General features: G+C 38.6%; 1 protein-coding gene across 6 annotated transcripts in view; it reads left to right on the forward strand.

Moving 5' to 3' along the window:
* eps8a (EGFR pathway substrate 8a, signaling adaptor) overlaps nt 1-26,687 on the forward strand; it is a 226,022-nt gene that overhangs the window by 191,666 nt on the left and 7,669 nt on the right. For all 6 annotated transcript variants that reach the window (XM_063072453.1, XM_063072450.1, XM_063072452.1 and 3 more), the window contains 5 exons: nt 10,561-10,672; nt 10,892-11,038; nt 15,986-16,196; nt 18,438-18,618; nt 23,099-23,231. In XM_063072453.1, coding sequence (XP_062928523.1) covers nt 10,561-10,672; nt 10,892-11,038; nt 15,986-16,196; nt 18,438-18,618; nt 23,099-23,231 — 784 coding nt within the window. The remainder of the gene's footprint in view (nt 1-10,560; nt 10,673-10,891; nt 11,039-15,985; nt 16,197-18,437; nt 18,619-23,098; nt 23,232-26,687) is intronic.

Consider the following 26,687-nt stretch of genomic DNA (forward strand, 5'->3'; position numbering starts at 1 on the left):
ATTTGGTGATTTATTTCATATTTAATTTGCTTTTCTTGCCAATAACTTTGATAAATGACACTTCAATAAAAGTGTCTTGTGCTGGCTTTTCTATAAGTAAAATCATTGCTGATCTTTACCTCAGCACTGTTTTTCCACATCCTTATGATTTTTTAATACCTTAACAATATATAGATATGCATTTTGAATAATGGAGCAATTTCATTCAAGATTACCCCCTCAGCCATCTTGATTAGAGATTTCCAAAGATTCACTACCTTCTGGGTGAAGCTGTTTTTTCTCATCTTTCCTGAATGGCCAACCGCTTACATTGGCGCTACCTCCCAAATATTTCCTTTCATTCTAGGGAGAAAGGTAAATGTCAACCCTGCGTTTGTTCTGTCAAGCTCCTTAAGAATTTTGTATATTCAGTATGATCAATGAGGCGTTCAACTCGACCCCAAAATACAAGACCAGCATACTTAATCTCTCTCCATAAGATAAATTAGCTATCTCGGGTATGAATATGTGAATGTTTGCTGCACTTCCTCTATTGCTCATCTAGTCTCCCTTAAGTAGAGACGTGTGCATATCTTATATGCAGTCACAAGGGCCTTGTATCATTGGAGCAAGACATCCCTACTGTTGTATTCATTCTCCTTCAGTAAAGAATAGTTTGCCATTTGTCACTTCATTGCTTGCTGAAACCATGTTTTAACTTCCACTATTGCATGTCCAAGGATACTCAGACCTCTCTGAACACAAATATCTTATTCCTTGATTTGGGGGTGGGGGGGAATCTCTGCTCTTCTATGTATATTTCTACAAATGTGGATGACCATATTATTTACCTCTCCCATTGTTACCCATTCACTTAGCTTGTCTGCAGCCTCTAAAGCCTAACTATGTCCAAATCATAACCCATTTTGCACCTAACCATAACTAGCCAACTTAGATGTACTCTTTATTCCCTCATCCAAATTATTGATATTGACTGTGAACAGCTGAGCCCCCAGCTCCAATCCCTGTGTCAGATGACCAATTACCGTCTCTCAATCCGAAAATCTAGTTGCTCTTAAATACAAGAGATTCTATAGATACTGGAAATCCGGAGTAACACAAAAAATGTTGAAGGAAATCAGCAGGTCAAGCAGCATCTATGGAGAGGGTTAAAGAGTGGAGGTTTCAGGCAGAGACTCTTTAATCCTGGGAGTATATTCACCCTCAGTCTGACAGATTTCTTAAATACTAACTTCTTACTGATGTGAATCTGAGGATCTTATTCTCTTTAAATCTGAAGTACTCCACTGTTAGTGTGGAGAATGACATTAAGTGTTGGCTTAATTTATCTGCAATTTTATTATTTCTTACTATAATTTTTGCCGTCTGTCTGTAAATGACTCTCATTGATTTTGTACATGTAGAGAAAATCCAAGAATCTGTTTTCAATTTTTCTCGCTTACTCTAAGATTCACTTTTCCCTTATGCCTCAGTCCTATTTTTTTTTTGCTGAAATCTGTTTTCACTATCCATGGACATTGCATGATTGCATTTCCAATATTCCTCTTTTTGGTTTCAGTTCTCTAGCAGGGCTTTGACTTTCATTTCACAAAATTTTCATGTTCCACTGCTCTTTTTCTTGCTCTCTAAATGCCCTGCATAAACTATCAGCTCGGTAGCTTTGTAAGTGATATATCACCATGGCAATCCTGGCCTCACCCCTTCAGAAATATTTCTCTTGTCTTATCCATCCATGCCTCTTCACTTCCTCTGCAAATTAAAACTATGTTAATTTTCTCACTATTCCAGTTGTGATGCCTCAACATGAAACATTAACTTTGTTTCTCTTTCCACAGGCTCTATCTGACCCAAGAGTTTCCTTCATTCTGTTTTTATCATAGAGGTTGAATTGATTCACTCCATGTGACATAAAAATTGCTGAATACATCAAATGCCTGTAGAACTAGAGGCTTTTTCTGCAAAACTTGAAGCATATTGCTAGAATACAGATATAACATGGGTATATGTTGGAAAATATGAAAGTGTGTCCATTTATATTCCATATCCATAAAATAATAAATCCTGTTTAGCTAGTTATTGTTCACTTAGTCTGTTGTTAACTAGTAATACGATACCAGTAACAATTACTTACTAGTAACCTGCTCATAACTATTTACTTCTGATTTTCTTTTGCTGTTGACTCGCCTGCATGCGATGTAAATGACAGACCTTGACATCAAGGCAGCGTTTGACTTTGTATGGCCACAGGAAGTGCCAACAAAGCTGAAGCCAATCAGGATCAATTGAAATCAATTAGATTTTGGGGTATGAATGAAATTAAGGGATATGGGATTAGAACTGGAAAGTGGAACTGAAGTGTACGATCAGCTATAATATTGAAAGCAGAACTTTTGGTGGGGGGGGGAGGGGAAGCTCCATTTGTTGTGTCAAACATCCTGCAAAAGGAGGATTGTTACTGCTGGAACTGGAGTACCTTGAGCGTCAGGGCATTGCTGTAGCAGGGTCAAATATACAAATTAGGACCCACAATAGGTATCTTGAACTTGCATTGCCATTTGGTAAGATCATGTTTGATCCCATCTCTTCATTCCCTCCTACTTCAGTAATCTTTTAGCCCCTTATGAAGATTCAAGTGTGTGTGGAAAGACTGGAAGTGCAAAGAATCTCTCCATAAATAGTGGAAGGAGCAAACCATCTGACAAACATTTGCATCTATAAAAGCCTTCAGTTCCATTGCCCTTCAGGAATAGTTTCAAAGATTTCTGATGCTCTGAGAAGGAAATAAAAATGTACCGATGATCTGCCTTCCGTAATATATGAAGTGGACTATATTCATTGCTAATTGCACATGGTTCAATTCCATTCATAATTAAGAAAATTTGAAACAATCTGTGCTTGTAGGCCATGGGATGTGGACACCTTCCTGAGCTGGTGAATGGCAAGTAGAATTCATGGTACAAAAGTGCCAGGCAAAGTTAATCTCCAACAGAGTGCAATATCACCATAAAGACTTTTCTTTCCGCTATCATGCTGCTGTACCCATTCCAAGCAAACAACTTCTTGAAGGTCCTCAGTGCTCATCAGCAGAACAGGACTGGGCAGGGGCACATCAGGTGGCTTTCTATCCTGTAAAGAATGGGTCTCCTCCTGTCGTACAAGATTTCCCATTATTTACAAGGGCACAAGGAAGGTGCATGATAGATAATTTTTTACTTATTTAATGAAAGGAGAAATCTGAACCAAAACAATGGGAGGAATGACTCTGGTCAGAGTAAAATGAAACCAAAATTAACAGGTGAAACTAATGGCATGATGGTGTGACCTAGTAAGTGGAGAATTTTCAAATACTGTCTAGGTATATTTCCACAATAAGGTATGTTGGGTGTTTATTAAGTAGGAAGAGGAGAAATGTGTTTTTTTTAGCATTGAAGAAGGCACAAACAGGTACAGAAGCTGGAATACTAAATCCATTGGGTCAGCTACTCCTTAACAGAAGATCCTGCAAAAGTCTTGATAGTGAAGATGAACACAATTGAAGTCTATAGAATGAGAGGGTTAGGGACAGCATGGCAATGAAATTAAGTTCAGTGCAGAAACTTGAATCTCATGGTAAAAGGTTGCTCCTCTCCCTGGAGGAAAGTCAGTGTTATAGCCATCAATTTGATGTATATTTAATTCTGGGATAAATGTGTTGAGAGTAAAATTTAAGAAGTTGTCAATAATGCAAAATGGAAATATGATAAATGGAAGGATAGCAGCAGTCTGTAGGAAGAAATAAGCAGGTGGAAAGATAGTATAATCTAAATGTTGTTATCAAAGACAGTATTGTATTTCTGTGGGCCATGCTTCATTTAGTCAGTAAAGCTAAACTTTGGTCTTGTGCCAAAGATCCATCAAACATCCTTGAATGTTTACATGGTTTGGCAGTACTCACTTTATGTGCACCAAATAAAGCAATCTTCAAGCACCCCTGTTGCCAGTGAGGACAGTAAGTTACTCTTCTGAATGTTATGGATGAACCTCTGGTTGCTATGTTAATCCGAGCTCTTCATACCATATCAAAGATGAAGTTGTTAAAATCAGCACTTTCACTTAGCATATTTAACAGATTCACCAAATAAACTCAGCATAGCCTTCGAGCATTGCTAATCATTTTAGAGTCCATTATACACAGGAAGCTTGCAGGAGTTGATCATAGGTTTTATTAGTGCATGCATTTGCATGTGTCATGGGTTACTTTGAAGTGGCTGCTTTAGAGTTAATATGAAGCACTTTATTGTTCACAACAATATTTGTAAAGGATAAGTACCTGCATAATGGGATGCTGTCTTTACGTTTGAAGATGTTGAATTTCATGCAAGCGTTAGAAAATTTGCTCATTCAGTCTCACAGCATGGAGTCAGGTCCTTTGACCCAATTCATCCATGCTAACCCAGTTGCCTGTCTATACTAATAACATCTCCTGCATTAGGCCTATGTCTTCTGTTCCTTTCCTATCCATGTAATTGTCTAAAAGTTTTTTAAATGCTATATTTATAATTGCCTTTACCATCCTCTCTGGCGGCTTATTCATCACTCTCTGTGTGGAAGAACTTGCCCCTCAGGTCTTCCTTAAATACTTCTCCCCCTCCCTCCTCCTTGTTTTTGGATTGCCCAATGAAAAGAACTGTGACTATTAACCATATATGTGTCTCTCAGTTTTTTTTAAACATCTGTAATGTCATCTTTCAGGCCTGCTGTTTTCCTAGCCTATCCAGTCTCTCCTTGTAACTAAACTCTCCATTCCAGTCAAGATCCTAGTGAATCTCTTCTGCGCTCTTTCAAGTACTATCATATTCTTTCTGTAATGTGAATTGAACTGCAAGTGTGGTCTAAACGATGTCTTGTACAGCTGCAGCATGATTTCCAACTCTTATACACAGTACTCTTGCCTGTGAAGGCCCGTGTGCTAAATGCCTTCACTACCTTTATCCATCTGTGCTGGCGTTTTCCGAAAGCTATGTACTTGCACTGCAAATGTCCCCCTGTAGTCAATACATCTTTGATCCCTATCATTTACTCTATATGTCCTGCCAGTATTACAGAATGCATCATTTCCAATAACTGGACTGAATTGTTATCAGTCAACACTCTGCTCAACTTTTTGTTTGATCTGAGTCCCTCTGTATCCTTCAGCAATACTCCTTACTATTTACAACTCCAATTTCCATGTATTCAGCAAGCTTACTTATCAGACCACAGACATTCTTGAATGACAAATGAAGATCGCAGCACTAATCCCTGTGGTACACTGCTGGTACAGACTTAACAGTCGGGGAGAAAAGACTGAATCACTATCCTTTGCCTCCCATTACCAAACCGGTTTTAGATAAAGTTTTCCAGAACGCCTTGGAATCCCATGTGCCCTAACTTTCTGGACTGCCGACTAATGGCTTTACTGAAGTTTGCTGCCATGACTTCATCAATTTTTTTAGTATCCTCCTCAAAAGGAAAACCTTCAGATTTGTGAAGCAGGATTTCACATGAACAGAAGTATGCTGACTTCCCCTAATCAGTTCAAGTGATCATAAACAGTAACCTAAGATTTTTTTCCCAGTTGTTTCCCTATTACCAATGTAAAACTCACCTGCCTGTAGCTTCCTGACTTTTTCCTAATGATTACTTGAATATAGGAACAACATGAGCTACCCTCCAGTTTTCTTGTATCTCATCTATGGCCAAAGATGGTGCAAAAATCTCCTTTACAGCACCAGCAATTTCCTCTCATCCCATAAGACACTGGGAAAGATTGGCCTTTGGGATTTGTCGTCTTACATCAAATTCTAACTGGCGACTTTGCTGAAAAGTCTGCAAAAAAAAGCAAATTAACGTCAGTGTCCTCTCCTAAGTCGTCATCCCCAGCACCAGAACTTTATTTAGACTCAATCAGCATAGTTGGATGAGATCAACACCAGATGCATTATTCCAAGTTTTGTTATGGGAGGAGTTTACTTGGCAGAAATGAATCAAGGGTGTGCTTAAAGCTGCTTTTTAAAGGTTCACCATTCAAACTGACTGTTGGGGATCTCTGACCCTTGACTAAATGAAGTGGAGATACAGCATCAGGGATTGTATTGGAAACCTCGTGCTATGCCTTGGGAGCACACAGGAGCCCTGCATGTTGCCTCACTAGCTATTCCTCCAGACCAATTTGCACAACATAGTCCTTATCCTAATACTACAATATCTCCTTTCTGCTGGATGGTAGGAGATCAAAGAGTTGATTGGATGGATGGGAGGGATCCTTGACAATACTAAGGCTATGCATACACAGCTTGCTTAAGCCCCATCGATCTTACTGCGGCATAGGCCACCAAAAGTAGCTCACCAGAGTCCTCTGTCCTGGGCCAGTTTTTCATGTTATTTCCACGCATAACCCGCCATCTTGCTGAATCCTTTTTCTCCTAGGAATGGAGTCTTTAGAGTTTCTGTTGGCATTTCTGTAGCACTGGGTTTTTATGGGGTGGGGTTACTAGCCCCATGCCTAACCCTCTTCTTTTCACAGCTGGGCTTGGACGTCCATGGTGGAGTTCTGCATACACAGTGGTTCTGATAAATATCTCAAATAGGTGGAAGAGAGGCCCCAGTGATCCTCTCAGCTGACCTCACAATCCGTTGTAGGGTCTTGTAGTCAGTTGCCTTGCATTTCCTGTACCAGACGGTGATGCATCTGGCCAGGACACTCTCAACAGAATTTCTGTAAAAATTGGTTGGAATTGTGTGGGGGGGGGGGTAGTGGGGAGAGGAGCCTTGTTCATCTCAATATCCTTTGGAAGTGTCGATGTGCTATGCTTTCTTGACTAAGGAGGTGGTCTGGAGGGCCCAGGTGAGATCATCCAATATTTGCACTTCCAGAAACTTGGTGCTCCTAACTCTCTCCAGAGTAGCCATTTAGCCATTTATGTGCAGTGAGGAGTGGTCAGCCTGCATCTTCCTAAAGTCCACAGTCATCTCTTTTGTGCACATTGGGATTCAAGTTGACACCTACCCTATCAAACCGTTCCCTCTGTGGAAGTTTTCTGGTCCTACATTGATCTCATTGGTCATCTCTGAATTTACAGGACCACAGTAGAAGAAAGTCATCCTCCATATCAGGAGAATGTCTTAAGAAGATGAAGATGCTCTGGAAACCAGAGCTCAATAGCTGCAGTGTTTATATGGCCTGTCACACAGGCTACAGTGTGACCCATCAGAGGATGGTGCTATATCTTGATGGGAAATGGAAGAGATTTGGGTTGCATGTGGAATCTATTAACAGAGCACAATTGTTAGAATGACATTATTCTGTGCAATGATGAATCACTGTTATATTTAAAATAAGGTTTTGTTAATTTTTATATATTTCAGTAATTTTAGTATTAAGACCATAAGACGAAGGAGCAGAAGTCAGCCATTCGGCCCATCGAGTCTGCTCCGCCATTTTATCATGAGCTGATCCATTCTCCCATTTAGTCCCACTCCCCCGCCTTCTCACCATAACCTTTGATGCCCTGGCTACTCAGAAACCTATCAATCTCTGCCTTAAATACACCCAATGACTTGGCCTCCACTGCTGCCCGTGGCAACAAATTCCATAGATTCTCCACCTTCTGACTAAAAAAATTTCTTTGCATTTCTGTTCTGAATGGGCGCCCTTCAATCCTTAAATTATGCCCTCTCGTACTAGACTCCCCCATCATGGGAAACAACTTTGCCACATCCACTCTGTCCATGCCTTTCAACATTCGAAATGTTTCTATGAGGTCTCCCCTCATTCTTCTAAACTCCAAGGAATACAGTCCAAGAGCGGACAAACGTTCCTCATATGTTAGCACTCTCATTCCTGGAATCATTCTAGTGAATCTTCTCTGTACCCTCTCCAATGTCAGCACATCCTTTCTTAAATAAGGAGACCAAAACTGCCCACAGTACTCCAAGTGAGGTCTCACCAGCGCCTTATAGAGCCTCAACATCACATCCCTGCTCCCATACTCTATTCCTGTCGAAATGAATGCCAAAATTGCATTTGCCTTCTTCACTACTGACTCAACCTGGAGGTTAACTTTAAGGGGATCCTGTACGAGGACTCCCAAGTCCCGTTGCATCTCCAAACTTTGAATTGTTTCCCCATTTAAATAATAGTCTGCCCGTTATTTCTTCTGCCAAAGTGCATAACCATACACTTTCCAGCATTGTACTTCATTTGCCACTTCTCTGCCCATTCTTCCAATCTATCCAAGTCTCTCTGCAGACTCTCCATTTCCTCAGCACTACCGGCCCCTCCACCTATCTTCGTATCATCAGCCAACTTAGCCACAAAGCCATCTATTCCATAATCCGAATCGTTGATGTACAATGTAAAAAGAAGCGGCCCCAACACTGATCCCTGTGGAACACCACTGGTAACTGGCAGCCAACCAGAATAGGATCCCTTTATTCCCACTCTCTGTTTCTTGCCAATCAGCCAATGCTCTATCCACGTATGTAACTTTCCCGTAATTCCATGGGCTCTTATCTTGTTAAGTAGCCTCACGTGTGGTACCTTGTCAAAGGCCTTCTGAAAATCCAAATATGCAACATCCACTGCATCTCCCTTGTCTAGCCTACTGGTAATTTCCTCAAAAAATTGTAATAAAATTGTAAAAATTGCCAAGCAATCTATATATTGTTATTGTTGACTATTTTACAAAGGAACTTTTTCTTAGTAAAATTTAAAAATTTAAAATATTTTGTTCAAGAAAGCAAATTTGAAATTTAATTTGGCACTCCCGAATTAGCATGATCCTCAAAATCAAATATATAAGGTGAAAGAAATGAAGAGGTTAAGTAACAGTGTTTTTCTTGTTTCATTGAATTTTCATTTGAATTGCCTTACATTTGTAAGGTACATTTGTGGCATGTGATATCTTACTAACAGCCTGGCATGCAGCATAGATCACTTTGATATGAAACTTTTGTATTAGTGTCAGAATTAACAAGAATAATGTGTATTAATATTTTTCAGATCCTTTGGATCACGCTTTAATTTACAGTGTCCTTTGTTTCTCTTACACTATCAACTTTAATCAGTTTTCTTTTCTAACTTAAACTATTCCTTTTTGATGTTGCTTCAAAGCCTCCTAATGTTTGCTGATTCTGAGTGCACTTCAGACAAAGTCAAAACTACTTTCCATGGTACATTAGAAGTTGCGCATCTGGCAAAAAAAAGAATTGAATTTAATTTTAAATATTATGTTTGTTTTTTTTATAACAGGAATGCAAGCAAATAATCTGAAATACTAAACATCGGCACTAAGAATTGAAATTCTGTTGTAAAGCTCACGCTTGGTTTGGCATTTTTTTTCCTCTACTGGATTCTAAAATGTTAACTTATTAGCTTCAAGTTTCACTTTAATGTTAGCACTGTTGAATTGTTCTTCATTACAATCAGATATGTTGCATGATCTTCTGCAAATTAATCTTATTTGTAAGCCTACAGTATAATCAACACTTCTAATGTTATGACACCTTTTATATTGGCAGTCCATTCAAGAACAGTTTGATTTTCAAAATTGTTGCTTTCTCTGTTTCAGTAGACATACAAGAAAATACTGGATCCTTTACAGACATCTCTTGTTTAATTGATATTGAAGTTATTAATAATCTAGAAAAAATCTATTACCAATAGTTAAATGCCCAATTTAATGCTATGGTTGGCATATGTTCAGCTGTAGGTCCTTGCTCAATTGTTTGTATCAATGTCCTCTAGCTGTGAGGATCAGAAGATATTCCATTCAGAAAATAAAACTGATGTTTTATTTAAATCAATGTCAGTGTATGCTATTAAGAACAGGTAATTTGGAGTGTGTTAAGCAATGGTTAGCGCAGTTTTGAATGTCCTTAAATTTTACATGGAATTGAACAAGGCCTATACTGGAAACCTTGAATACAAAGGCTGAAAAAAACATGGATGAGGATTTCTTTCACTACTGGGTTAAGACAGATGAAAGTAGGTCATCTTGGTCAAGATGTACAACCAAAGCCTGAAATATAATAAAGTGACATCAAGGTTATGACCAACACGATTCAGTTCCAGGCATTTGGAGGGATGGTGTCTTAGGTCAAGCAGTCTGGCTTTTGATGCAGACCGACATCAATAACTTAAGTCTTAAGATGTTTGCTTAGAGGAAATATCAGCATTTCAGTGAACTTTAGTTGTTGATAGCTTGGTGGAAAATCAGATAAGCAAGTTGTGTGACGTACGGATTTTTTTACATTTATAAAGCATTCTCTTGAAATTTGGTATAATTGTTTGAATTGGGCCCTAATATTATAAATGTTTTTGTCTTCTTATTTTGAAAATATGTGACATGGATTGGATTAAGCCAAATTTTAATTCTATTATTTTACACGTTTAACAATTCTTTATTGACAACTGCTTCAAATTGCTATAAATCAAAGTTACTCAGTATCTCATTCATAATTGTATTTCTGTTAGGATATGATTATTGCAGCATAGTCCCAGGTTTTCTAATTAATGTGACATTTTCTTTATTTTAACAGAAATTCTGAAGCTCATGTAAACATGGAATCTAAGAAATTTGCCAAATCCAAGTATGACTTTGTGGCAAGAAACAGCAATGAACTTTCTGTTATGAAAGATGACTTGCTGGAGGTGAGGCCAGTACTGTGTACTATTTTGACCTTATTATTAATTTTTAAGGGAGATAGCAGTCTCTGAGATACTGAGTTGCATGAGTACAGTATCATTTGTGATTTCTGTATTGTTGCATCTTTTAATCCTGAAGCAGTACAAAGGAAGATCCAACATTTACAGGAATCCTGGTACAAGATTTGAGGAAGGTTTTGATGTACTGCTTCTACATTGTTGCAGATCATTGATGACAGGAAACAGTGGTGGAAGGTGAGAAATCAAAGTGGAATGTCTGGTTATGTGCCGAATAACATTCTGGATCTGGTACGGAACCCTTATGGGGCTGGTGAAGGAGTGCCTGAAGGTGTTTACAATCAAACAATTCAGGTAAGTGCTTTATTTTATCATGTATGCATAAGATTTTTAATTGTAGTCGAATAAATCAAGTTAATTGCATTTTTGTCTACTGTCTCGGCAGCTGTTGATGCCAAAGAAGGAATTTGAATTGTTCAAGGTAGGGCTATGGTTTGCCCTGTATGAGTGTTTTTTTCCAAGCCTAAACTTACTCCCCTCAATCCTTCACTATTCCTTGAGCTGAAAACATTCTTTAGAAGCTTTTCAAGTTATACCTAGCTGCAATCTTGGGCCTGATTTCTTAATTATTATTTTGCAGTGTATATTAATAACACTTAATTCAAATTTACTGAATTAAAATATAATTAAAAATCGTCCAGTGTTCATGTGTGCTGTACCAAACAGCAGTGAGATGTTTTTTGGTCCATTTATCCAATAATTGATTCCTGTTCATGGAATCTCATTGGAGATGGAAGAAAGATTTAGTAGTTGTAACACCACAGGAAAGGAGAAAATTGCAATCACCGAGAGGGGCAGATCAGCAGTTTGAGTGTATATTTTAAGTAAGTATTAATAGGCTTTTTTATTTGGGAAGGGAGGAGGAATATTAATTACTTGCTGCAATAGGAAAACAGGCCAAGAATGCTAGAAGTCTAGAAGAAAATAAAGCTGCTCTTGTAGATTACTTTATCCTTTGACTGTAGTGTGCTGATGTCATTGCAGTTTCTGCCCTGTTGTCTTCAGCTTGTGTAAACACTAGAGCTGATACTGAGTATTTAATTTACATTGAGAATAATATTATAACCAATAATATTGGTTATATTATGCTAAATGTAAATTATACTAATAATGCCTTTTCACCAGATCGTTCTTGAGGGGAAAGGAATTCCCATGTACTAATATTAATTTAAATTTACTTTGTTTTTGCAGGGGGGGGGGAGAAAAGACCTTGCAGCTGTTCACAGAATTGGCCTTGAAGTATAGTCGAGCACAGTGTGGTTCCAGATTTGTTGGCAGATCTGCTGTAAATGAACATCATTGCTCAACTAAAATAGATTAGCCCCTGGATTTTGATTATAAAGGTGGAGCCAGCCTGAAATAGCCATAAACAATGTGTGACAACAGTAATTAATGTTATGTATAGTGCAGTTCAGTTGGATATTAGATCTTGCGTTTTCAATTTGGGATCAAGGCAATTAAGGCACTTAAATCCATAGTGTAAACCACATCACTAATCTTGTGTCCCTTTTTTGAGTATCTTTTTCATTTTCAAATACTGGTCGTTGATACCAATCTTTGATTATATTTTTGCAAATTGTTGAGCCTAATTGGATGTTGTCATTGAGATGCCTGGGTCTTTGATTAGCAACAGAAAGTTTGAATTAATAGTATTTTTGAAATAATGTCTTCTCTGCAACTTCCTTGGAAAGCTTGCTTTAGTGTTCAAGCAAGTAAAAACTTAGCAATGCAGGTCTTTACTTACCATAAGTAATGGTTCCATTCACTGCCTATTTCCTTTAATTAACAAATAAAATATTAATATTTAATCAGATTTTGTTCATTTTATTCCAATTCATTACAATAGCTTAGCAATGTATGGTGGTCCTACAACAGCTCTAATGAGCAATTAGGAAGCCCTGCTATAATAATGACCTTGCCAACTGTGCAGTTATGTGCTTTTGCACAGACTTGCAGCATGTTTGATAATGAGGTAGGATTTGGATCCAGAAGACCAGTAAATGATTTCTAATTAGATTGAATATTGTTTTTAACTGGATGTTAAAACTGTGTAAGAAAGGCCTGGCAAACTACTTCCGTATCTTGCCACGAAAACCCTATAGACAACTACACTATCCATAAAGTCGCCGTGAGTCGATGACGACTTGACGCCACTCAACAACAACAACAACAACAAAAAATTATAAATACTTTGGTTGCCTGTTCAAATCTGTTATTGCAGGCTGAAATATTAACATACACTTTAACATCTAAGTGTTCATTGCATGTTCTCATGTCAGTTAAACAGGATAAAATATCCATTTGAATTGGGGTTTACCAGGTGGGAGGAAACCAATCGTGACTGCTTGGTTTTCCTCTGGGTGCTGTTTTTTCCTCCCACAGTTCAAAGATGTACTGGTTCGTAGGTTAATTTGTCTTTTAAATTGTCTTATGATTAGACTAGGGTTATGAGGGTGAGTTGCTAAGCAGCACAGCTCATTGGACCGGATGGGTTGTTCTGCATTGTATCTGTAAATTAAAAAAAATAAATGATCACTGATCTATGGAGTGAAATTTGTTTTTGCAGCAGCAGTACAGTGGAAATACATAAAAATACCAAGTTACAACAAGAACTATTTACAGTATAAAAATCCGTAGTGCAAAAAGTGAGGTAGTGATCATGGGTTCATCGTCTGTTCAGTCTGAAGTTTCACCTCCATTGCTGTATATAAACAGCAGGGATTTGTTATCAACTAAGTCTGTGCATTTGTCCTCATTTCATGCCTTTTGTTTTGTTTTGGTTCTTATTGGCATCAATCACTTCCTGACAGCAATTGCTTGGAGAACTATCTGAGGTAATTTCCATATTCTGCATGTTCTGTCCTCATTCAAGAGTGAGATTGTGTGCTGAAGGGTAAAGCTATATCTCTTTGAAATATCTGATAGGAAAAATAGTTTCTTTTGTACAAAGTGTGAATATTAATGCTTTATACCAGTAATTAACTTAATCGTATCTTCAGCTGACTAATTCATGTGTTTATTATCTGCTTTGTCCTGCAAAAAAACGTGATGCGGAGTCTGGCTCAAGGTGACAACCTGTACTGCTTTTTGTGTTTGCTTTGAATTGATTTTGAGAACACATGACGTTGTTCCAGCCTGGTCCACTTAGACCATGAATCTTGATGTTCCAACATGATCTTGGAAGTATTTGGAGATTTGGCCTGCAATGTTTGTGCACCTAATCCAAGAAAAAGAATGGCTGAGATTACTTATAAAGTTCATAGTAAATTTATTATCAAAGTGCATATATGTCACCTGAGATTCATTTTCTTGTGGGCATTCACAGTAAATACTAAGAAACACAATGGAGTTCATGAAAAACAAACAACCAATGTGCAAAAGGCACCAAATTGTGCAAATGCAAAATTGAAAAGTAAAACAATAATAAATGTTGAGAAGATGAGTTGTAGAGTCCTTGAAAATGAGTCCATAGGTTGTGGAATCAGCTCAGTGATGAGTGATTGAGGTTTTCCATGCTGGTTCATGAGCCTAATAGTAGAGGATTAATAACTGTTCCTGAACCTGATGGTGTGGGACCTAAGGCTTCTGTATCTTCTTTCCTGATGGTTGCAGTGAGAAGAGAGCATGGCATGGATGGTGTTGGTCCTTAATGATGAATGCAGTTTTCCTGTGGCAGCGCTCCATGTAGATATGCTCAATACAGGGAAGAGCTTTACCTGTGATAGACTGGGCTGTATTTACCACTTTTTATAGGCACACAACACAAAGTACCAACCCTTCTAACAATGTTCAGCAACAGCACCACCACTAAGTATGACTGAAAAATCAAAGTTGCTGGTGCTGGAAATTTGAATTACAAGAAGAAAATGCTGGAAGTATACTGCATGGCAGACAACATCTCTGGAGAGGGAATCAGGGGCAACTGTTCTTGTCAATAACCTTTACAGAAGCAAAATCAGAATCAGGTTTATTATCACCGGCATGTGTTGTGAAATTTGTTAACTTAGCAGCAGCTAAGTCAATGTAATACATTGACTATATATTGACTATCAATGTAATACATGATATAGAAGAAAAGAAGTAAAAATAAATAAATAAGTAAATCAATTACAATATATATACATTGAATAGATTAAAAATCATGCAAAAACAGAAATAATATATATATTAAAAAAGTGAGGTAGTGTTCATGGGTTCAATGTCCATTTAGGAATTGGATAGAAGTGGGGAAGAAGCTGTTCCTGAATCGCTGAGTGTGTACCTTCAGACTTCTGTACCTCCTACCTGATGGTAACAATGACGAAAGGGCATGCCCTGGGTGCTGGGGGCCCTTGATAATGGACGCTGCCTTTCTGAGACACCTCTCCTAGAAGATGTCCTGGGTACTTTGTAGGCTAGTACCCAAGATGGAGCCGACTGAATTTATGACCATCTGCAGCTTCTTTCAGTCCCAATACCGGACAGTGATGCAGCCTGACAGAATGTTTTCCACGGTGTAGCTATAGAAGTTTTTGAGTTTTTGTTGACATGCCAGATCTCTTCAAACTCCTAATGAAGTATCGTCACTGTCTTGCCACCTTTATAGCTGCATCAGTGTGTTCAATAGAAGATACATAATTGGTCCTGAAACCTGATCTTGTGTCTGTCTCCTTAGATGCAGCCTGACATGCTGATTTAGAGGATTATAATACCTCCCCACCCATCTTCCTGATATGGCTGTTAACTAAATTCCACTATCTTCTTATTAAAACACTGCAGTGCTTTTTTAAAAAATTAAAATGTTGAAACTGTAGTTCCTTCTAAATGCATCAGATTTCAATTTCATTTCAGCATAACTTCCCTTTGGCTATTTTCAATAGCTCATGATGTAGTGAGATAGTTATTCACAGGAATCAGCAAGTTGTGCAGTCGAAAGGAGTTGGATTTTGTAAATGTTCATCTTGGAAATATTACATATGTTACTAATACAAATTTAGAAATCACATCACACTTTTATTAATGGTAGGCAAGGAGATTATTGAAGAAAATGTGCAATAAGTAACATTTTTTGGGATCCACATTTAGATTTAAAAGTGATTAGATCTGAACATAATGATCTTTATCCAATTACATGTGTGCTGATCATTTCCATGTCTCTAACTCAACTGTTTCCCATTGAAGCCTTTCAGTTTGTAGCTATTTGCTTTGTCTTCACTTTGGTGAGGAAACATTAATCTTAACCGTTTTTTTTGTCGTTTACAGAAACAGAAGTTGGATTACATTGCAAGAAGTCCAGCTGCAATACCTCCTGCTCCTTCACCCCCACCTGCGCACATTTCTGCCTCTACATCCCCGTTTGCGAGTGTAGCTAAAGGATCGTCTAAAAATGTCAGTCGTCAGAACAGCAGCAGTTCTATTGAAAGTACTGGCACACAAAAGGATGTTCAGAGAGATGGGCGCACACCACTGAGCCGTAAGTTAAATGAAGCACAGTAAAGTTCTGTTGCAATTTAATCAAGCAAATAATTCTAATAATTATAATTATTGGTGATCCAATTGAAAGCGAGAATGGAATATTTGTTATCTGTTGCACTGTTGATCAAATTCAAAGATCCAAAGTACATTTATTTTCAAAGTATGTATGCAATATACAACCCTGAGATTCGTCTCCCCCACAGATGGTCACGAAACAAAGAAAACCATGGAACTTGTTCGAAGAAAAGAAAACACCACCCCTCCCCCACAAGTCGCTCAAATGGCAACAAAAAAACCCCACAATATACAACTCAAAATTGAAAGAGTCCAGCCATATGCAGTTCAGCTCAGTTCATTATTTGTAGACAACGCTGATCAAAATCGCCCAAAATAGTAACAAAAAAAAGCACCAAACACCAGAAATACATCATAACATGAACTACAGAGTTCCATACTTTGCCTGAGACCCAGAACTCCATCACCATCCACCAACAACTTTGAGTGGGGGGTGTGGAGAGAGGGAGAGGGAGGGAGAGAGACCCCATTTGAACACAGGGACCTTCCTTTAGGTGCCATGAGCAAGAGGATGGTAGATGGGGCAGAAAACCTGTGAGCCTTCTGCACTCACCTCGATTTTGATCTTCCTTGGTGATTTAATTGGCGGAATCATCCAGAAATGTAGTACATAATGGGCTTGTGCCCTGTCTCCAGGCTTCTTGATCTCAAGGCCACATACTTTGTTCAAAGTCTTGTGGAACCCTCTCGAAGACAGCAAAGCACTGGACCACTCGGTTGGCCCAAAAGCACACCACCAGAAATGTAGATCACAGGCTCCAACAGTAGCGCAACCATGTTTGAAAGAGGACGTAAAATAAATGATGGAAGTAGAGAGGATGTCGCCCTTTGTCGCGTCGTTTACTGGAACCCTCTTCTTCCGGAGCTAAATACTATTTGTTAGTATGTTCATGAATTGACTCACAGAAGTTCAGAATGATTACAGTGTGCAAGGAGGCCAATCAGCCCTTTGAATCTGTGCTGGCTCTGTAGCAGGACGTTCCACCATCTTGTAAATTATTTCCTTTCCGTTGGTTATCCTACTTTAGAAAGGAAAACATTGCTGAAGAATAGTAGCTGAGAATAAACACTTAATGTTAACATGGGTCCTTCACTGACTGGGACAGGTGGAATTGTACTGTGGAATAAGAAATGACAGAGAAATTGTACAATATTTTTTAGGGTAGGCAATGGAAACCTTGCTGGAAATAATAAATAACTGCAATTCTAGGGAGAATAAGGAGATCAAAGAAATTAGTATTGGAAAATGTAATTGGACTGGAAGGCAATAAATCCCCAGGATTACCTGCATCCTATGGTTTTCTCAGGGATGACTTTGGAAGTAATGGATTTACAGGTTGTCATCTTCCAAATTTCTATAGATTTTATGGATGATAGCAAATATAACCCCACGGTTTAACAAGGTAGTGAAAGGAATAATGAATCAGCTGGACAACAGTAGGATGAAAAAATGATTGAATTTATCAGTCAGGAAATGATAGCTCAACATTAGGATTGAGCAGAGTCAATATAGATTTATGAAAGGGAAGGAATGTTTGACAAATGTAATTTTTTGTGGTTCTAAATTCCAAATTATGTAAAGATGAATCATTTGATCCCATGTATTTAAACTTTTAGAAGGCTTTTGGTAGGGTGCCACACATGAATGATAAACAGTTTATAGTTTTGGGAGTAATTTTATAGGGGAGAAGAGGGGAGGAATAAAAAGGTAATTTGCAGGTTGAGACACTGTGACTTATGGAGTGGCACAAGGATTGGTGTTGGAGTCCCAGCTATTCGGTCCAAATCAATATGGGAATCAAGAATATTATGTCTATCTGATTTTTTTTGATGGTTCAAAGCTGGGCATATGAATATGTAAGAGTGTGGCCAATGGGATAAAATGTGGGTGGATAATAACATAGTGTGTTCTTGTTTTGTTAGCAAGTAAAACCATAGCTATGAGTTATATTAGTAAAGGCAATTTTCAAATGGTGAAAATGGTTTTAGTATCCAAATATCAGTAATGTTTGATTGAATTCAAGTTGAATTTGAAATGCTACTAAAGATCTTTAGATTAGCATTAAAATTAATAATATTGCAATATTTTCCAAATTGTCACTTGGAGGTTCTGAGAGTTGTATTTGTTCTGGAAGGCCTCATTATCTTATTGTGTTCTTTGCAGGCAGAAAATCTCATATGGAGGAAGTGCAGGATGAGCTGGCACACAGACTTACAATTGGGCGTGGTGCTGCACAGAAGAAGTTTCAGGTGTTACGAAGCAACAGCTCAACCATTGGCATTTGCTACGACTCGACCCCGGAGGAAGTTGCAGAATGGTTACGGTCCAAGGGATTTAGCGCTGTGTAAGTGCATATCACAGTCAAACACATGGGACAAAATACAAACATTAGCATTCCTAAATATTTGGATACAAAAACTGTTAAAATTTAAGCTCTATTTGGAAATTTAAATTCGTGAAAGCATTTTAAAAAAAACCTGAACTAGTGCTAGGGAATATTCCAAAAATGATAAAATGCAGATCATTTTGTATCTCTTTGACGAGTACAAGTTCCACACCAATTTTACATTTGTTTACGTCAGCTCAATAAAATAAAATAAAATAAATGCAATGCTTTGTCTTTGTTCTTCTAAATAATAATAACTTTATTTATATAGCACCTTTCATACATTAAGATGGAGGTTCAAAGTGCTTTACATAGATTGTAAAGATAAATCAATATAGTCATAAAAATATGAGACAAAATTAAAAATCGTAAGTAAAGACAAGCATTATATAGTATAAGATGTAATCAAATATACTTAGTTATATAAATGTAATCAATAATCCTATAGCTAGGCTGAATTTTTTTAAAAAGTAGGTTTTTAGGAGTGCTTTGAAACATTCTACAGTACTAGCCTGGCATACCTCAGTCAGTAGAGTATTCCAGATTGTTGGTGCGTAAGACCAAAGGGCTGCATTACCAGTTCTTATATGCTTGGTTCCTGGAAACCTAAGCAAATCAGTATTCGTGGATCTAATATTATGATATGGATGTAAGGGAATATACAGCCCAAAATATACAGATGAGCTAGATTTTATAGAACCTTATATGCAATTAAGAGCATTTTAAATTTGATTTTAAATAACCATTTATTCCTTTTGAAAGCAAATGGATCCACTGTGCATGCTACAGATTGAATAGCAGATTTCATAGCCTAAGCCCATGAGACTATCGAATGTGGTGGGCACAGCTAGTCCATCAGAAGCAAAACCCTCCCCACCACTGAGTACACTTACAAGGAGCACTTCTACAAGAAAGCAGCATACATCATCAAAGACCCTCACTATCCTGGCCATGCCCTCTTCTTGCTATACCATTGGGCAGGAAGGACAGGAGCCATAGGTCCCACACCATCAGGTTCAGGAACAGTTATTACCTTACAATTATCAGGCTTCGAAATCAGTGTGGATAACTTCATTCACTACAACCCAGAATTCAAAGTAAATTTATTATCAGTGTATATATCTGTCACCATATACAACCCTGAAATTCATTTTCTTGCAGACATACTGAATAAATCCATAATAGAATAATAACCATAATAGAATCAACAAAATTTTGCACACCAATTTGGGCATTAAGCCAATGTGCAAAAGACAACAAACTGTGCAAATACAAAAAGAAAGAAATGATAATAAATAAATAAGCAATAAATATCGAGAACATGAGATGAACAGTCCTTGAAAGTGAGTCCAGGGCCAGCTGGTGGCGCAATGACATCGGCGCCGGGCCCGGGAGCGGAGGTTCCCAGGTTCGAAACTAGTCAGGTCCACCCCCGAGTACGCTTTCCATCCGTGCTGGGTTGAGTGTCGAGATTGCAACTCAGCCTCATAAAACAAAGGGAAAATACTGCGAAGATGTCTGTGTGAGGAGTGGCTCTCCACACAGTCAGTCAGTCTCAGTCTCTCTCTCTCTCTCTCGATCCGCACACCTTGTAAAAAGCCATGAAAAATCCATGATCACGCACGCACAGACGCGCACGCACACACAGACGCACACACCAGAAAACAAAGAAAGGATGTGAGTCCTTAGTTGTCAGAATATTTCAATGATGGGGCAAGTGGAGTTGAGTGAATTTATCCCCTTTGGTTAAAGAGCCTGATGGTTGAGGGGTAATAACTGTTCCTGAACCTTGTGGTGAGAGTCCTGAGGCTCCTGTACCACATTCCTGATGGCAGCAGTAAGAAGAGAGCATGTCCTCAGTGGTGGGGGTCCCTGATGATGGTGCTGCTTTCCCGTGACAACCCTTAGTACAGATGTGCTCAATGGCGAGGAAGTTTTTACCCATGGTACATTGAGCCATATCCACTACTTGATGGAGGATTATTTGGTCAAGGGCAGTGGTGTTTCCATACCAGGCTGTGATGCAGCGAGTCAGTATACCCTCCACCACACTATAGAAGATCGTGAAAGTTTTAGATGTCACGCTGAATCTTCGCAAACTTCTACAGAAGTAGGGGCACTGCCATGCTTTCTTCATAATTGCACTTACGTGCTGGGCCCAGACAGGTCGTAAAACAGAGGAATTTAAAATTGCTAACTCTCTCCACCTCTGATCCTCTGATGAGGATTGGCTCATGGTCTTCTGGCTTCCTCCTCATGATATTCAGCTCCTAGGTCTTGCTGATATTTTCAATCTCCCTCTTGTATACTGATTCATCACTACCCTTGATTCAGCTTACGGCAGAGGTGTTGTCAGCAAACTTCAGTATGGTGTTGGAGATGTGCTTAGCCACACAATCATAAGTGTAAAGCGAGTAGAGCAGGTGCTTAGCAACACAGCCTTCTGGGTGCACCTGTGCAGATGGAGATTGTGGTGGAGATGTTGTTGCCAAACCGAACCTACTGGAGGTATTGAGACCAAGGCCTAGAAGCTCTAAGTTGATTCTATGACGAATAAACTCTTCTTAAGCTTCCACCTGGGTATAGATATCCATTATATGGATATAGACATCGGTTATAATCGATACCCATACCCAGCTGGAAGCCTGGGAAGAGTTTATTTGCCGTATGCACTGGAAAAGCACTGGATCTTGATTCTGTGACCTTCAGACTCTCTTTCAATGGCCTTTTACAACTCGTGTCTCAGCATTATTTTTTATTTGCGGTTTGTTGTCTTTTGCGCATTGATTGTCAGCCTTTGTTTATTTGTAATTTCTCATAAAATTCTATTGAACTTTTTTCTGTAAGTGAATGCAGGAAATTAATCTCTAGCTAGTATATGTTAACTGCATGTATACTGATAATGAATTTATTTTGAATTTTGAGGAATTGTCTTGTTCGTGGGATTGCAGAGCAGTTGGATAGACATTTGACTTTGTTCCAGGCATTTGACTTTGCTCCGGAGTCCTGGGCACCAGCTAGTTAAGTGGATGCAAGCCTGGAGCCATGAGCAGAAATGTTGGCTTTTATTTGGAACATCAGGGCTGGGAAGGCAAATTGAATTGGCTAGTGGCTAGTAGTGCAATAGGGGACTGCCACTTGTCAGCCCCTTGCATCTTAGTTTGTTACTGGTTTCCAGCCAAGTCCGAGAAACAGTAGAAATAGGAAATATGGTGGGAGTTAGCTGATGATGCATTACTGTTGAGTTCAGTGCTGGGGCTCTGATGGCTTTGAGAGAGAGTTTGTGCATCCACCTCTCATCTTTACACTGGGGCTGGATTGTGTTCATTTGAAAACGGTTGCTGACCCTGTGGGAGAAGATAAGTTTGAATTATCTTAATGTTTTTAATTTTTACAGTGCTTTTAATCAAGCTATTCTTAATTGTAATTGAAAATCAGAATGGTTTTAAATCTTAAAGACATTATTTGCCTCTCAGAATTTGCTCTGAGCGGTGTGCTAAGTTTAAGGAGAATTTGTTTCCTGGGTGGAGGGAGATTGTTTTGATGTCTGTTTGAATAAACGAAGGGTCCTCAATCAGCCCCGATGGTGAAATGAAGAGTTGAGGCATTGGACATCCCTAGTGAAAATGAGACTGTTGGGGCCTGGAACCTCTTAATTATTAAAAGCAGCAAAAAGCAAGTTGTTTTGGGGAGAGGCGAGACAAAGGGAGCTAAAATAGTCAATATATGATGTCCATCAAGCACACTAGTCATCTGTCTGCAAAAAAACCACAAAATAAAAAGCATCAAGGTAGTGGAAGACTGAAGTAACAAAGGAACTAACATGTATAGTTATGGTATATGGAAAGCATTTCATGAGAAAATGATTAACTTATGCATTTATAATCATGAATTTTTGAAAAGAAAGGCATGCAAAAGTATTTCTTCAGGGTTAGTGTGTTCAATAATTACAACTAATTAGTGTTTTAAAACTGATTTCAAGAAAGTGTGCTTAAAAAAAACACAATTTGATATCAAAGCATTGTATTGATTCTTGCAGAGCTGTCTTTGGTGCAGCCATGTTCCATTGACAGTTATTTGTAGATTTCCAAATGTCAGTATTAAGTATAAACATAACAAAGGTATTTATTGGTGGTAATATGTTACAAATTCTAAGCCAAAATCTCATTTAAAAAGTATATATATGTATGAGGAAGCATTGAAGTTGAATTTTAGATAAAGTACTCAGGTGGTTGAACTTATTCAATGAATGATCAGAAGACTGAAGACTACCATGGATGAAGTAGATGTACAAAATTATATGACAAGTTAGAAATCTTATACTTCTATCCCTTTCTCCTTTTTAGTTTGCTGTTTGTTCAGCTTAAAACATTAAAATCTTGAATGGTTGATATTTAAAACATTACTTCTGAGCTACACATAACTTTTTGTGTTACAGCACTGTGAACAGTTTGGGTATTCTCTCAGGAGCACAGCTTTTCTCTCTAAATAAGGACGAGTTGAGAACTGTTTGTCCTGATGAAGGTGCTCGAGTATACAGTCAGGTTACGGTACAAAAGGCTGCTTTGGAGGTAATGCTTTTCTGAATCACTTCATTAAACTTTTAAGATTACATCTATAATACTGAATCAATACATGGTCTTTATATTTTTTTAATTAAATCTTTGATTAAACTTTTGTGAATATTCACCAGACAAATGGAGTTCTACCCAGAGAAATGTGAAGTTATTCACTTTCGAAGTTGAAGGCTGTATACTGGGTTATTGGCAGGATTCTTAACAGTGTGGAGGAACAGAAATTTTGGGGCCCACATCCATAGATCCCTCAAAGTTGCTGCGCCAGTTGATAGGATTGTTAAGAAGGCTTATGATGTGTTGGCCTTCATTAGTCGGGGGTTGCGTTCAAGAGCCACAAGAAAATATAACATAAGAAATAGGAGCAGGAGTAAGCCATCTGACCCGTCGAGCCTATTCAATAAAATCATGGCTGATCTGACCATGGACTCATCTCCACCTATCTTCCTTTTACCCATAATCCTTAATTCCCCTACTATGCAAAATGTTCGACCACACTTGGAATATTGGGATCGGTTGTGGTCGCCTCATTACAGGAAGGATGTGGAAGCTTTAGACAGTTCAGAGGAGATTTACCAGGTCCTGCCTGGATTGGAGAGCATATCTTATGAGGATAAGTTGAGTAAGCTAGGGCTTTTCTCTTTGGACTGAAGGAGGAGGAGAAAATTTGACAGGTATACGAGGTAATAAGAGGCATAGATTACATGGATAGCCAGAAACTTTTCCCAGGGCTAAAAATGGCTAGTGCAAGGAGACTTAATTTTAAGATGATTGGAGGAAAGTATAGGCAGAATTTCAGAGGTAATTTTTTTTTACACAGTGGTGGATGTGTGAAACATGCTGCCAGGGATGGTGATAGAGGTAAATATAAATTATGGATATTAAAATGGAGGGCTTTGTGGGAGGGAAGGATTAGATTGATCTTAGAGTAGACACAACATCGTGGGCCGATGTGCCTGTATTGTACTGTAATGTTCTACATATGTATGTAGATATTCAAAGTGTTTCTGATTTTGCCAGTACTCCATAGTAGGTCTCAGTGATCGCGTCCAGTTTTATCACAGTATTCTTATTTCCCTCTCTCACCTTATCTCCTTACCTGCCCATCATCTCCCTCTGGTGCTTCTCCCCCCACTTTTTTTCTTCCATTGCCTTCTGTCCTCCCTATCAGATTCCCCTTCTCCAGTCCTGTATCTCTTTTACCAATCAACTTCCCAGCTCTTTACTTCACGCCTCCCCCCACCCCAGTTTCATCTATCATCTTGTGTTTCTTCCTCCCCTCCCCTCCACTTTCTTACTCAGACTCCTCATTTTTTTGTTTCTCCAGTCCTGATGAAGAGTCTTGGCCCGAAATGTTGACTGTACTCTTTTCCATAGATACTGCCTGGCCTGCTGAGTTCCTCCAGCATTTGTGTGTGTTGCTTGATGCAAAAAGTGGATTTAAAGATTAAATTGTTTTGTTTTGTATAATAGAAAAATCTGCTGCCAACATTGAAGTTCTCTGCAATCCTCTTTGAAAGAAGGATAATGGTGTGACTACTTTCTAAACATAAGTCAGAGGTACAAAGGGACTTGGGAGTCCAATTCTAGGATTCCCTAAAGGTTAATTTGCAGGTTGACTTAGTAGTTAGAAAGACAAATGCAGTGCTAGCATTAATTTGAAGAGGACTAGAAAATAAAAACAAGGATGTAGTGCTGACGCTTTATAAGGATATGATTATTATCATGGTCCATGTCCATTTATCAGTATCAGAATTGGTTGCCATTATTTTGGGCTTGCAGTGGGTGGAGGTAATTTGTCCTTGCAGATTTGTAATTTGTCCTTTCAGATTTGTAATTTGTTCAGATTCTTTTATGGTTTTACAAGTCTTAAAACAGGTCATTATAGCAGTAGGTCAGATTTACTGTTGGAAGCTCTTCAGATTTTATTTCATATTCAAAGTATTGGTTTACATGTATGCTTCTTGTGGGTCCCTGCACATAGAAGTGTTTGAGGGTAATGAGTGGAATGATTGTTGAGCTAAAAACTCTGTTAAAAGTTCAACTGTGGATGTAGACCTTCCACTTAGCAAATCAGAAGGTAAGGGGTTGGTGAGGTTATGATCTAGGGGATTATGGCAAGACTCAAGGGATAATGGGCATAAGGGGAGACATATCTCTGCAGAATGCATAAAACTGTTGGATTGATGGGAGAGGGAGTAAGACAAGAAGGGAAGGAATTATACTTTATACTTTATTGTCGCCAAACAATTGATACTAGAGCGTACAATCATCACAGCAATATTTGATTCTACGCTTCGTGCTCCCTGGAGTACAGATCAATAGTAAATATTAAAAATTGAAATTATAAATCATAAATAGAAAACAGAAAAGGGAAAATAAGGTAGTGCAAAAAAACTGAGAGGCAGGTCCAGATGTTTGGAGGGTACGGCCCAGATCCGGGTCAGGATCCGTTCGGCAGTCTTATCACAGTTGGAAAGAAACTGTTCTCAAATCTGGCCGTACGAGTCTTCAAGCTCCTGAGCCTTCTCCCGGAGGGAAGAGGGACGAAAAGTGTGTTGGCTGGGTGGGTCATGTTCTTGATTATCCTGGCAGCACTGCTCCAACAGCGTGTGGTGTAAAGTGAGTCCAAGGACGGAAGATTGTTTTGTGTGATGTGCTGGGCTGTGTTCATGATCTTCTGCAGCTTCTTCCGGTCTTGGACAGGACAACTTCCATACCAGGTTGTGATGCACCCTAGAAGAATGCTTTCTATGGTGCATCTATAAAAATTAGTGAGGGTTTTAGGGGACAGGCCAAATTTCTTTAGCTTCTCAGGAAGTAAAGGCACTGGTTGTCTCGACTTAGAATTGGGCATGCTATGCTTAATTATTTCTTGTATCTTGTTGGAAAACTTCACTCTGGAGTGTGTAGGTTTTGTCATCATTATGAAACAGTTGAACATATTCTATTACAATGTGAAACATATAAGGTTGAAAGAAAACAAATGCAGACTTCACTATTGTCTTTGGGGAGTTTGATAGTTTACAGTTAAAAGTTTTACTAAGTTATGGAGGTGACTTTAATTTGATTCACAATATCGTCTTCCATTATTTACAACCTAAAGGGCTTTTTGGGGTAATGTAGTTTTCATTTGATAAAGAACTATTAGGGGTTTTATTTCACAAACAAGAGAAAATCTGCAGATGCTGGAAATCTGAGCAACACACACAAAATGCTGGAGGAACTCAGCAGGCCAGGCAGCATCTAGGAAAAGAGTACAGTCGACGTTTCAGGCCGAAACCCTTTGGCAGGAGTTGAGTTTATTTCCCACACTCCAGTACAGTTGGTGGTGGTAATGTACCATTAAGTTGGACTGCCAACTACTATTAAAAGTCAGAAGAAGAAGAATGGTCCATGTGTCAATTGTGTCTAGTCCATCAGAGTTGTTTTTAGGCATCCTTTGTATTTGAA

The sequence above is a fragment of the Mobula hypostoma genome, chromosome 20 (genome assembly GCF_963921235.1).
Source record: "Mobula hypostoma chromosome 20, sMobHyp1.1, whole genome shotgun sequence".
Classification (NCBI taxonomy): domain Eukaryota; kingdom Metazoa; phylum Chordata; class Chondrichthyes; order Myliobatiformes; family Myliobatidae; genus Mobula; species Mobula hypostoma.